The following is a 12,394-nucleotide window of genomic DNA, read 5'->3' as shown; positions in this document are numbered from 1 at the left end:
TACATATATATACATATATATACACACATATATATATATATATATACATATATATGTAAGTGTATATATATGTATATGTATATATATGTACATGTATATGTATACATATATGTGCTTCCGGTGCTTTAGAGGTGGCAGGGCCTTCTCTGTAGCAGGACTAAGACTTTGGAATGAGTTACCTCTGCTTGTCAGACAGGCCCCCTCCCTCTCGATTTCAAATCCCATTTAAAAACTCACTACACAACACCAGAGGATCTGTGTTTTGAACCTGTACGCTCCACACTGGTTTGTCATCATATTTATTATCTGCATCGATTTTATGTCTATATTTTTGATTTACTTCATTTTGTATAAATGTATATATATATATATATATATATATATATATATATATATATATATATATATATATATATATATATATAATAGCATGAAGCTGCACTACTCTAACTATGACCCCTGACCCTTGGGTGTCTTCCAGACCCCTCATGAATTGTTTTCTTTAAAGTTACACTTGACTTCAATATTGTCTGATCTTTGTTCACACATTCACGCCATTGGACACCGAGTCAGATAAAGTCTGATTAATGTTTACCTTGTTTCTCCTATGCTCTTTAGAAAGAAAAACAAATCATTAATGAAGTTTGTTTTGTTTGATTGTAACAAGTGTGCACATGAATGATGTTGATTGTTGTTTTCTATCATTATAATGAAATATTGTGAAATATTATATTGTGATAAACATATTTCTTTGTCCTGTTTTTCAGAAAATAACTTGTTCCTTGAAGAGACATCTTTTGTACTTGTTCTTTGAGCTGGAACTGTTGGCTTCAGAGATAAGTCATAATGTTCCTGAGTAATCAAAACATCTTCTGAGATCTGTTGTTTTACACAAAGTCTTTGTATGAAAAACAGTTCATCTTGGATTCCCAAACCTGAGTGTTTCGACTTTAGACCCGATCCTGGTGAACGTCCTGATGTCCACTCCTCATTTATTTCAGAGCAGATAAACATGTTGTTCGATTACAGTTTGGTAGAAGAAAATAGACGTTTAAATAACTACAGAAGATGAAGCATTGTTCTCACTGCAAGACTCAGGTTCCCAGCTTGAAGTATAAGCCGGCTGACGGTTGCGATGGATGGCACCTTCTCATCAGCTGTTCTCACCGACCACAGTGAAGCTGTCACAGTCACTTTCCGCTACCTTGGGCAGTTCCTGGCGAGTCCTCCTCATGGTGTATCCTGGTCTGATCCACCAAAGAACCCAAGAAAGACGAGAGATCTTGTGCCCTCAACACTGACCCGGTAAGGAGCAGAAACCTGATGGCACAATGCCTTGGTCTGGTTATACCATTTTAGCTGATGCAACTTGGTAAATCATTTCCTGGCTTGTAGTGATTTTCTTAGTTCATATCTTGGATCTTATCACTGTTTTTCTTTTACATTTTATTGTTGGATGTAACTGGGACCCTGTGTGCATAATCTCGTTCCACCACATGTACCACATGAGGTGTGAATGACAAATAAATTTCTTACTCTGATAATAAATGACTTTATCTGGTCACATTAAATAACTTCTTTTAACCAAAATCCAAAGCAAACTATTTATTAAATTAGTCAACTCTGTCTAAGGTCGTTTTCACACAAGATAGTCTGGTAGACTCGGTTCGGTTCGGGACCAATATTCATGAGCTTTTGTTTACATTTGAGCTGGTGCGTTTGCATTCACACTGCACTGTGCAGTCAAGTCAACCTGTTGAACCAACCTATTCCCCCGCTCGCCTGTGGGGGCGCTGCACCAAGAACTACTGAAAGAAACGACACAAAAACCTCTGAAGACACGTCTTCTCCTTCTTCTGGAAATAAAAATAAAAACGAAGTGGCATCAAGTTTTAGCAGTTTTAGGAGTTATATTTTGTCATTTTTCAAAAATGGACTTTGCATGAGCAGAAGATGAGACAGAAGACTCTGGAGAATGTTGTTTTTCACACAAGGCAGCTGACGGCTCCATATAAGGTCAGAGAAATGCGTGTTTGTTTACCCTGCGGAGCGGGGCTCGGTCTGTTTACATTCATACAGCACTCGAACCGCGCTGGAGTTCGCTTCCACCGGACCGAGACCTAGGTTTGAGCCCGGGCCAGAGTTCGCCTTTTTGTTCCGTGACAGAGTTCGATGGCGCGTTCACACCTCCCTAAACGAACCGGACTTTTTAGGAAAACGAGCTAGAGTTCGATTAAAGTGGACTAAACAGGGCTGGTGTAAATGCACCCTTTTTGAGCTTATAAAAACCAAAATAATTCCTGTTCAAAGAGTTAATTTTGCCTTAAGAGAATTAAGCCTTGATTGATTATTGGCAGCACGATGGCTCAGTGGTTAGCACGTTGCTTCACAGCAAAAAGGTCCTGGGTTCAATCCCCAGTTAGAGCTGGGTTCTTTCTGTGTGGAGTTTGCATGTTCTTCTTGTGCTTGCTTGGGTTTTCTCCAGGTACTCTGGTTTCCTCCCACGTAACAAAACCATGCATGTTAGTCTGCCTTCAGGCCCAGGTCTCCCTTGCAAAAGAGATCTGTGATCTCAATTGGATTTGCCTGATTAAATAAAGGTTAATAAACAAATAATTTATTAATTATTATTGTTGTTGATTCTTAGTTTGATTGTTTTTGTAATCAACTTTCAAAGACAACGTTGGTCTCTTCATTTGGATGAATATTCATGTTATTAGTATGGGACTCCCTGTAATTAACAGATTCTACTTCAGTGACTGATTCTGATTATTAAAGGGTGAATATATCAATTAAATTGTTGTTGGTCAATAAACTGACCAGCTGGCGCCTCGCTTTACTAAATAAGTAAACACAAATGTAGTGTAGTGTTGTGGAGAAAGTGTCACCCTTCTTCCTCCATCTCACTTCGTAAATGCTACACTGTTATACTGTATTCACCCCCTTCATTGCTCTTTGCTTTTATCATTGTTATAACTCATGGTATATATAAAATAGCCTTCTTTACAAAACAAATATTTCATAGCACAAGTGTAAATCCGGCCGTTCTCACAAACTTTGCTTTCAAGGTGGAGAATAGTTAAAGAACTTTAAACTTTTCAACTTTTCAGGTCTCTCTTGTAAACGAGCCCCCGAGGCTCAATGGAATCTGTATAAATAAAGGTTGAATGAAAGAAAAGAAGAAGAAAAAACTCTTGTAGGAGATTTTTTACACGTTTTCTTCAACAGTGGCTTTTTTGCCACCCTCTCTTTAAGCTCAGACTAGTGAAGAACATGGGCCACAGTTGTATGCTGTCTCTCCCATCTCACCTGCTGAAGCTTTTACCTCCTTCAGAGTGGTCTCAGGTGTCTTGGTGGCCTCTATTCTCCTTCTTGTACAGCAATGAGTTCACTAGGAGGGCCTGCTCTTGATAGATTTATACATGTCCAATATTCCTTGTATTTCTTAATGATAGACTTACCAGAACCTCTGGAGATGTTTAGGAACTTGGAAATCTTTTGGTTTCCATCCCTTGACTTGTTCTTTTCAACAATCTTTGTCTGTGAGTTAAATTAGGACAGTAGTTTTAACAGATAAATATTTATGCAATCACTTCTTTAACATTCTGTTCTGGTCCATTAGTGTCATCTGTCTGTCATAATTCATACCTTGTGTTGTAGTACCACCGCCTTGTGGTGATTATTATGTTTGCATGTTACAGTTATGGAATAATGTTTCCCTGAATTCCCTGAACAGCTACAATCCCTGTAAAGTTTCTCTATGTACCACACTCCTGATTAGCTGGTTGGATAGTTAGCATGGTTGGTTAACAAGGCCTACAGTGAAAAGATGTCATAGCTGCCAGCTGCTGGAGGGTCAAGTTAAAGCTCTTAAGAAGCTACATCAAGAAGTTCAATTTGTTAGACCTACTAAACACCAAACAATGAGATGGAAAAGGCAGATGTATCAAGTAAAGTGTCTGACGATGCTCGTGCCATCCACTCAAACACTACCGCAAATGCTAGTTTGACTGTCGCCATGGCAAAAGCAAGAGCTGAAGCAGTGCAGGCCAGAGCAGCTGAAACAAGAAATACAGCTGAAAGTTGAGCATGCTCACATCAATGGAGGAACAAGAGATGGATGAAGCCATCACTGAAGCAAAGCTGAATATTTACTTGAAGCTGACAATCAAATGTTTAATAGGGCCCCCAATCCAATGCTTCAGATCGTTCAGCACCAATGCACTGTCACCCATGTGCAGCAATCCAGTGCATGTGCAAATGAAATACATCAGAGAACAATCAATGCTAAAGATGTTATACTTACTCATCAGGATGCACAACCAAACTACACTGATGTTACAGTGCCAGAGACAACACCATCACATCCATGCCAAGGTTTTCCCAGATCACAAGCAGCTGTTTCTGCCTATTTGATGTCTTGTCCACACTCCTCAGTATGATAGTCCAGCCCTACATTGAATAAAGACGAACAACCCTCTATGGTCTATTGGTGGTTATAGATAATAATAAATGACTGGCGACTTCTGCCTTGGAGGTGCCCTCAGAGCTCTTTTCCTGTTGGGGTCACGTGTACAGAATGTGGCGGCTCCAACCATGTTAGCACTGCACCTAAAGGCCAAGGCCCAATGCCTGGAAACCAAAGCTGTCTCCTTCCTCCACAAAGCATGGCAGGGAGGAAGACAAAGAGGATCTCCAGGAGGTAAAGTGAAGGTGCACACAATGTGGTGATGGAGTCAGTGCAAGAACATGTTCTCAAATGTATCTTGTTGCCGTTTATGTACATAAGCTTGAGTTAGGAAGCTCCAAGTTCTATCTTCCAGGTTTCTAGTCCTTCCCATCCATATGCATGGAAAACTTGTGCAGGACTGTCAGAGACAAGTGGAAGTTTAGTTTGTGAATTTGTTGATGGATCAGTAGACATGAGGGTCAGTTTACCACTGTTGATGCTGCTGGAGTGCAACCAGATTACTAACAACTGTTCAGTGATACCTACCCCAAATTCCGCCCATTTCCAGACTCACCTGAAGCAACTTGCAGATATCTTATACCCCCTTGATCCTAATGCTGACATAGTCTACTTTCTGGGCAGTGACATTATAAGAATTCACAAGGTTCAAGAACAGATACATGGTTCAGACAATGATCCTTTCACTCAGAGGTTGGATTTAGGCTGGGTCATAGATGGCGACCTCTGCCTTGGAGGTGCCCTCAGATCTCTGGAGGTGAGCAGCTACAGAACGTTAGTCTTGGAGCATGGCCACACCAATCATTTACAGCCATGTAAGAGATAGATCAAAGTGAAGAAGGTCTTCACCCAAACACAGTAATTCTTACTTTCCAGATGAACACAACAGCAAAGGTTTAGGAGAAGGCATCTTCACGTGAATGGTTGCTGATTATAAACTTGCTCCTTTGTAGGACAACCTAAAGTTTCTTCATGTCATGACGTCTGAGTTTTATCAAGACAAATCAAACAAGTGGGTTGCACCCTTACCTTCCCAGTCACCAAGTTTCTGGAATTCATGCAAAACGTGTTCACCAGAAGTCCCAAAGATGCAGATTAAGATGAAGGAGATGAGATGCAGAACTCCATAGAAACGCCCAACGTGGAGAGACTGAGGGAAAGACCTTCTTGGGAATTTTTTCAGAAGTGCTCAGTGTAAAAAAAAAGAAGCATCACAGAGAGAGCTAAAATTAAAAAAAAGCAATTGAATAGACTGAGGTGCAATAATAAAAATGAGCTAAAGAAATGTATTATTTTATGATAATTATAGGATAAAAACAATGCATTTATTCAATATGGTTAATTTTTCCACTAGAGAAAACTTGAGGTTAATAAAATTACTGTAAGGTTGCAGGAGCATTTACTGATATCACCAAATAAAGGATTAAAAAAGGAACAAAAATAAATGCGTAGCTGATTTTTACCCCTGGGACTTTCTGAGAGTTAATATCTATACAGCAGCAGATAAATAGAGAATCACACTGTGAAAATAAATAAATAATAATAATCAGTCTGCTCAGGATATGTTCAGTATATGCTTAGTATATGTTTATTTATTAGTTGATAGGCTTGGGTTAGTTTTCCAGATACAGTACAGCACACAAGCAGTTACATTAACATATCTTAGTATTGCAGTATCTTCTCTTTTCAGTGTGTCCATCGTGTATTTTCTCAGACGGAGTGTGTCTGACTGAGCCCAGGTGATGCTACCTGTCTGTCACACGAAGTCTCATGACTGATTTCCAGTGTTTCATCTGGGGATGCAGGAAACCTCAACACCGAGTCCAACAAAGAACCCTCTTCTCCAGCCAAGTATAGGAATGTTATTTGTCTACATTAAACTTTTAAACAATCTGTGTTTGTTTGCATATCTAAGCACAGTTAGGAAAAAAGATGGTTTGTTTTTCTATGAATCTAGTGTTCTCTACATCTCTGAGCTACTAAGTGACACGAGAAGACAACAGGAGTAGACAATGAGTCAGCACAGGAACACTGCAGAACAAAAGTAAACGGCAAAGAATAATAAATTACAATTTGCTTATCTTGCTAAAGAAGATGGATGAATAAATAAAAAGGCAAATCTTGATGTTCTATTTACATTCGTAGAATAAAGCCATGAGACTTTCTTTTTGTAAGGCTTCTTTGATCTTCAGAGCACAAGTTCAAGTGTTCCTTCAGTTCATCGTCCACATTTTGCACTGGAAGGCTGTTTTCCAAGACTCTACCAGCTCTTTGTGTTTCTTAGGCCCACATGATCACACGTAGACACACATATACCCTACGTGCAGTATATGTCCGCTTCCAAGTGACTTTGTTTCTGATTCCTCTGAATGATAGAAACAACGCTACCTGAAACTCTGAATTGACTTAAAGCACGAGTGTCAATTATTTCCTCAAAGCGTTTAAAACACCAGAACACACCCCTTCTGCTGAGTAGAGTGAACAATCAGCTTTGAACAGGCTTCTTTTAACTTTTCATTACAAAAACTGAGAGGCACGTCTGATATTAGGAGTGTTGTGTGATGTCCAAGCCTTGTTTGTGATTAAGTGACTTTGTTGAATATGGTTGAACTGTTCTGTCATGTTTCTTTTTGTTTTGGAGAGTTGCATTTAATGTGTTCATTTTTTATTTTTTTTAACTGGACCAGATTGAGACAGTGCCACTTATTAAAAAACTAAAAAGTTTTAGTTTCTAAACATTCAAATACAAAGTGTTCAGTGAACAAAACTGCACTATCCTGTTCCTGCACTGGTGCTGTGATAAACTGTGTTAAATAAAAGAAAGAAATGATTTATAAATAAAAATGAATAAATAAAAAAGAGCTCACCTGTATAATGGTATGGCAACAAATAATGCTGCTTCTCTGCAGGTCAAAAAGGCAAACGTGTAGATATTTGTCAATAAAAACACACAGTCACATCTTTTCATGTAAATGCTTAGAGTTAGTTAAAGAGTCACATTACTGGCTGAAAAAACAATCATTTATCAGTGTTTGTGAAAAAGTGGCAGGATTGGGTAAGAAAAAACTGTCACTAAAAATTATTTACACGTTACCAAAACAAAAATTGAATGAAAGATGTTTTAACAAAAAACTGACTTTAGTTACTGCGTTGGGCTCAGCTGCATCAGCTTTTTAATCATCTTTTACTACACCTAACACAAACACTCCAAACTTTGTTTTGAAGTGTTTTTGTTTGTTTGTTTGTTTGTTTTGTTCGTAATGAATTATTCAAAAAGCTTCATTATGTTGTATATAGAAACTTTTTCTCTGGAAACAGCTGCACAAACTGCAGGTGTTTGTCAAATCAGAAGTAAAAACTGAAAAATGACTGAAAAGATCCAAATGCTAATTTGCCATATTTCCCCTAATGCCATTTAATTCATGTATATGCATTATTTATGTAAATAAATGACCACAAAATGATATATTTAATGTATGAATAAAAGGATTTATGAAGTAACTTTACACATTTGAATCCATCTCCTCCTCCACCCAGAAACAAAATCTTTCTGTTCTTACAAGACTATCATCTAAACCAGGGGCGTCCAAATGTTTTCATGTGGCGCAAAACTATCAAGATGAAAAGACTCGTGAGTCACGAAAATATGAATTTAACTGTCAACATGAACAATATTTTGGAGAAAGAGTTTTAAATGGTTGTTGATCCAAAATATTAAAAGCCTCATAAACACTAAGCTTTTTTTTTTATTATTAAAAATATTAGATTTATTTGATTTGTTGGGTCTATGTTTTGTTGTTTTCTTGTGTTTGTAAAATTCATTTTAGTCTGTTCTCAACAACAAACGTGTCCTTTTAAATGGGATCATCCTTTTGGACCATGGACGGCCCAAAAAGATGATTGAAGTTCTGAAAACTCGTCCAGCTGTCAGTCACTACAACAGATTCATAGAAGGTTTGATAAAGTTGATCAACTCGTATGTAGATGATACCACGTTATATTCATTTAAAAATGACCAGTTTCCCTCTTGATTATTTTATCAGCTGCAATATTTAAACAAGTTTTATGAATCATTATCCAAAAGTCTCATTTCTTGTAGAAATCAGTAAAGGTTTTTGGTGCTTTGTACCATGAATTGAAAATAAAAAAAAATTATATCCAAACGTTTGTATTTTGTTTAATATTGCTCATTTTGAGGATATTGTTTTTCATCTGTTTTGCTGTTAAACCTAAACATTGTATAAAAAAAGGATTACAAATTTAATTAATTAATTAATTTACAGAAAGTCTGCATAGACTTCTTAAGCCTGCTGGTCAAAATGATGCCATTGTTAAACTGCAGTTGCGGGCCGCACTAAATCACTGCAAGGGCCGCAAATGGCCCTCGGGCCACACTTTGGACACCCATGATTTAAAGGAACAAATCCAATGCTCAAAATCAACCAACATTCCTTCCTTTCCTCCCTCTCTCTTTTTTCTTTCTCTCTTTCTTCCTTCCTTTCTTTCATTCTTTCTTTCAATCTATCTATAAGTTATGATTTCACAAAATAAAATAAAAAGCCCAAATAAGTTTTTAGTAAAGTCATTCTGGAGCTACAAAGACTGAATTTCTTTGGGACTCTGCCAGTTTCATTGTTTAACAGTCAGACATAAGAATCATTTGATATGGAGCAAACAAAGTGGAATCAATCTATCAGCCTTTCTGTCGGAACTAATTTTAAATAATTCATGAACAGCTGCTGCAGCTGGCCCCGTCCTTCACTTCTCTGCTTTTTCTCTGCTTTAGAGCAAAAGGCCTTCTGAATAACATGTTTTTCTTGAAGTCATGTATATATTTATATATATATATATATATATATATATATATATATAACAGGCAGTGTTAACAGGAGTGGTCCATCCCTTTAGTTTTTTTCTGCAGCATGCATGTGCAGATGTAGTTTGGTTTGGATAAGTATGTGTGGATCTAGCTTGGCCGGTTGAGGATGCTCGACATGGATGGAGCAATGGGGGGAGGGGGGATTGAATCTGGAGAGGCTGGACCAGAGCCATTGTTGCCATGGGGAGCAGGACCACGGCCGCTGTACTGGCCGATGAACGAGCCATCTTCATTGAACTGGATGTCCACACTGTCTCCATATTCAGCCAATGAGTCGTCACTCCCCACCTTACTGTCGTCACACAGAGAGGGCTGGCTGTCGGAGCGTTTCTCATCTCCATCACTAAAAAACACAAATAAACAATAGAAAAACATCAGTGGCTGCAATAAATTATTATACAAAACATGGAAATGCTGGAAAGAATAATGAAGCACAGAACAATCACGACTGCAAAGCTTACAAACAGGCAGGTTGTTATATTCAAACATAAAAACGTAACTCTCACAATGAAGCCAAATTAAGAGACAACAAGCGGTACACAGATGTTTCCCGTCTCTGAGGGATTTCAATAGTGAATGTTTTGTAGTTTTTGAGAGGAGTGTTTTTCTGGACTGGAATTCAACAGGGAATGCAAACCTTAATGTTTTTACTGCAATATTCAAGAAGGTGGAAGCTACGCTGTATGATTCTCAACCCTGGTCCTCAAGGAACAATACCCTGCATGGTTTAGACCAGGGGTGTTAAACTCACTTACAAATGGACGCCAAAATTAAAAGCTTTTTCAAACAAAGGGCCAATTTCAGAATGTACGTTAACTCAAATCAGATACCCGACATCTTTTCTTGGTCACAGGTTCTTCAACAAGATTTTGATTGGTCTCATTTGATGTTCTCTGTTGTGCTTTCAACGTCATAATCAACGATTACTGAAAAAATTCAAGAGATAGAAGTATTTTACGTTTCACATATCATCTTGGGGGCCAGATAAGATGTCAACGAGGGCCACATTTGGCCCCCAGGCCTGGAGTTTGACACATACGCTTTAAACGTTTCCCTGCTCCAACACACCTGATTCAGTGATTTAATTACTTCATCAAGTTCTGCAGAAGCCTTTTACTGAACCGTTCATTCAAACCAGGTGTGTCAAAGCAGGGAAACAACTAAAACATGCAGGATGGTGTTCCTCAAGGATCACGGTTGGGGGAGGTTTTTTTCTTTTTTCCTTGACCGAGGCAGCACAGAGTGATGGATCCGGGCGATTGGAGAGAGCAGTTTTATCCACCACCATAAAATCAAATTATATATCAAAAGGAAACTGGATGTTCACACATGTCAAAATCCTGTCAAGAAAAACACGTGTCAAAAACGACAAACTGTTGCTTTGCTTTGACTGGCAGAAAAGTGCTTCAGATAAAACTGCAGCATCTATTAGAAGTTTTTAAGTGCCTAAAAATATTTAATGTCACTGCTTATCAACAATTACCAGCATACCATTTTTCTTTTCACTTTGAGTACCGCTCATCAGCGATAACAGCCTGTGAACAGTTGGCATTTTCAGTTTTCTGCCTGAGCAAAGAAGTAATTTGTGTTGAGAACACAGAAATAAATAGGGATCTTTTGAATAAAAATGTAGTGGACTAAGCCTACGTCGAAACCCAGTCTAAGGTCAAAACTCTTGACCTTTAGAACCTTGTGGGATAGAAGCTGTCATTTCATGTATTTGAATACATAAATACAGGTTCACCCATCCTGAGACTTTCTTTCTTGAAGATTCAAGTGAAAAGAACACTCTCTTTTTATTATCATTACTATCTTACAAATGTTGATAATCAAAGTGTCTTAGTTCAAACCATTTTAGATGTTGCAGTGAACTAATCAATTTTATTAACTGAGTAATGATTTTATTCTCATGTTAAAAGCTGTTGCAGAGTAATTATGCATTTTTCTGATTTCTGCTTTTGAATGAGCAAGTGTGTGCGTTTACAAGGTTACAGTCAAACGAAAAACAAGTTGTTATGTTAAAACTGTCATGTTTTAGAATCCTCTCAGACGTAAATAGAGATGTTTTGCACCTGTGTCTTAGGCACGCCAAAACAGAACCCTCTCGGTCTGTGAGAACATTTCTGAGCTGTCTCATAACAATTCTCGCTGTCTCTAACCCCTTACGTCACAAAAACACACCCCTTCTGGTCGTTTCTGACCAATGAAAAATCCCAAAAAGTGAACCGGGAAAGAGTCTTTAAAATGTCAGTACTTCCTGGTTTACACAGACTCACAGGTATGCAGACGGACTCACAGGTACTCAAAGAGAGACTCACGGACTCACGGAGTTACAGAGTTGGAGAGTTGTCAGACTTCAAGAGTTCTGTGGGAGTTCCTGACATGACAACGAAGCTCTTCCGAGTTTCATGGGATTATAACATTTCCACTGAGGTGAGCTGTGGCGGACAGAATCTCGCCGCTACTCCGGACGAGTAACAGCATCCTACGGAGACGCTGAAAGGGTGCGTTAAACGGAATCTCGCCTGAGACATCTCCAGGTAAAAGAGTCGTTTTCACCACCTAAGTGTACTGTGAGGAAAAGCTGAAGAAAGCCCGGAGAGTGCCGTTCTGTTCAACACTCTACCTCAAACACCATCTTTCTCCCCTTTAAACTTCATCTTTCATCTTAAACTTTTCTATCAAGTAGAAATTCTCCCAGATATTTAGAAATGTCTGTGTAAAGTGCTTACCCACATTCATGTGGGTAAAAGATCATAGTTGTACAGTTATAAATGTCTGTTGGTGCAGCAACGGAGAAATCATGGCCGTATGATTTTTCCTGATTGATTGCTTTGTTGTTATTTTCATAATTTGCCAAATTAATGTAAATGTTTGATGTTAAATTTGATTCTGTAAATAAATGACCGCATTCATTTTGATGGGTCAAATTTAAATGACGTCTCCCGTTTGCATTTCCTTAAATTCAGTGCACGTTTTATTCAGTCCAGAAAAATGAGGAACTCGCGTTAAATGATGAATATATCCCAGCATCTGTTCATCTACAA

At 38.2% G+C, this 12,394-nt stretch overlaps 1 protein-coding gene across 1 annotated transcript in view; it reads right to left on the bottom strand.

The window, feature by feature from the left end:
* Positions 1-8,688: 8,688 nt before the first annotated feature.
* LOC119417244 (neural cell adhesion molecule L1.1) overlaps positions 8,689-12,394 on the bottom strand; it is an 86,526-nt gene continuing 82,820 nt past the window's right edge. The window contains exon 28 of the mRNA XM_037684456.1: positions 8,689-9,690. Coding sequence (XP_037540384.1) covers positions 9,435-9,690 — 256 coding nt within the window. The 3' untranslated portion in view covers positions 8,689-9,434. The remainder of the gene's footprint in view (positions 9,691-12,394) is intronic.

Source organism: Nematolebias whitei, chromosome 11 (genome assembly GCF_014905685.2).
Source record: "Nematolebias whitei isolate Nwh7 chromosome 11, NemWhi1, whole genome shotgun sequence".
In the NCBI taxonomy this organism is placed as follows: domain Eukaryota; kingdom Metazoa; phylum Chordata; class Actinopteri; order Cyprinodontiformes; family Rivulidae; genus Nematolebias; species Nematolebias whitei.
The sequence above is the reverse complement of the archived record's forward strand: the minus strand, read 5'-3'. Positions and strand labels throughout refer to the sequence as shown.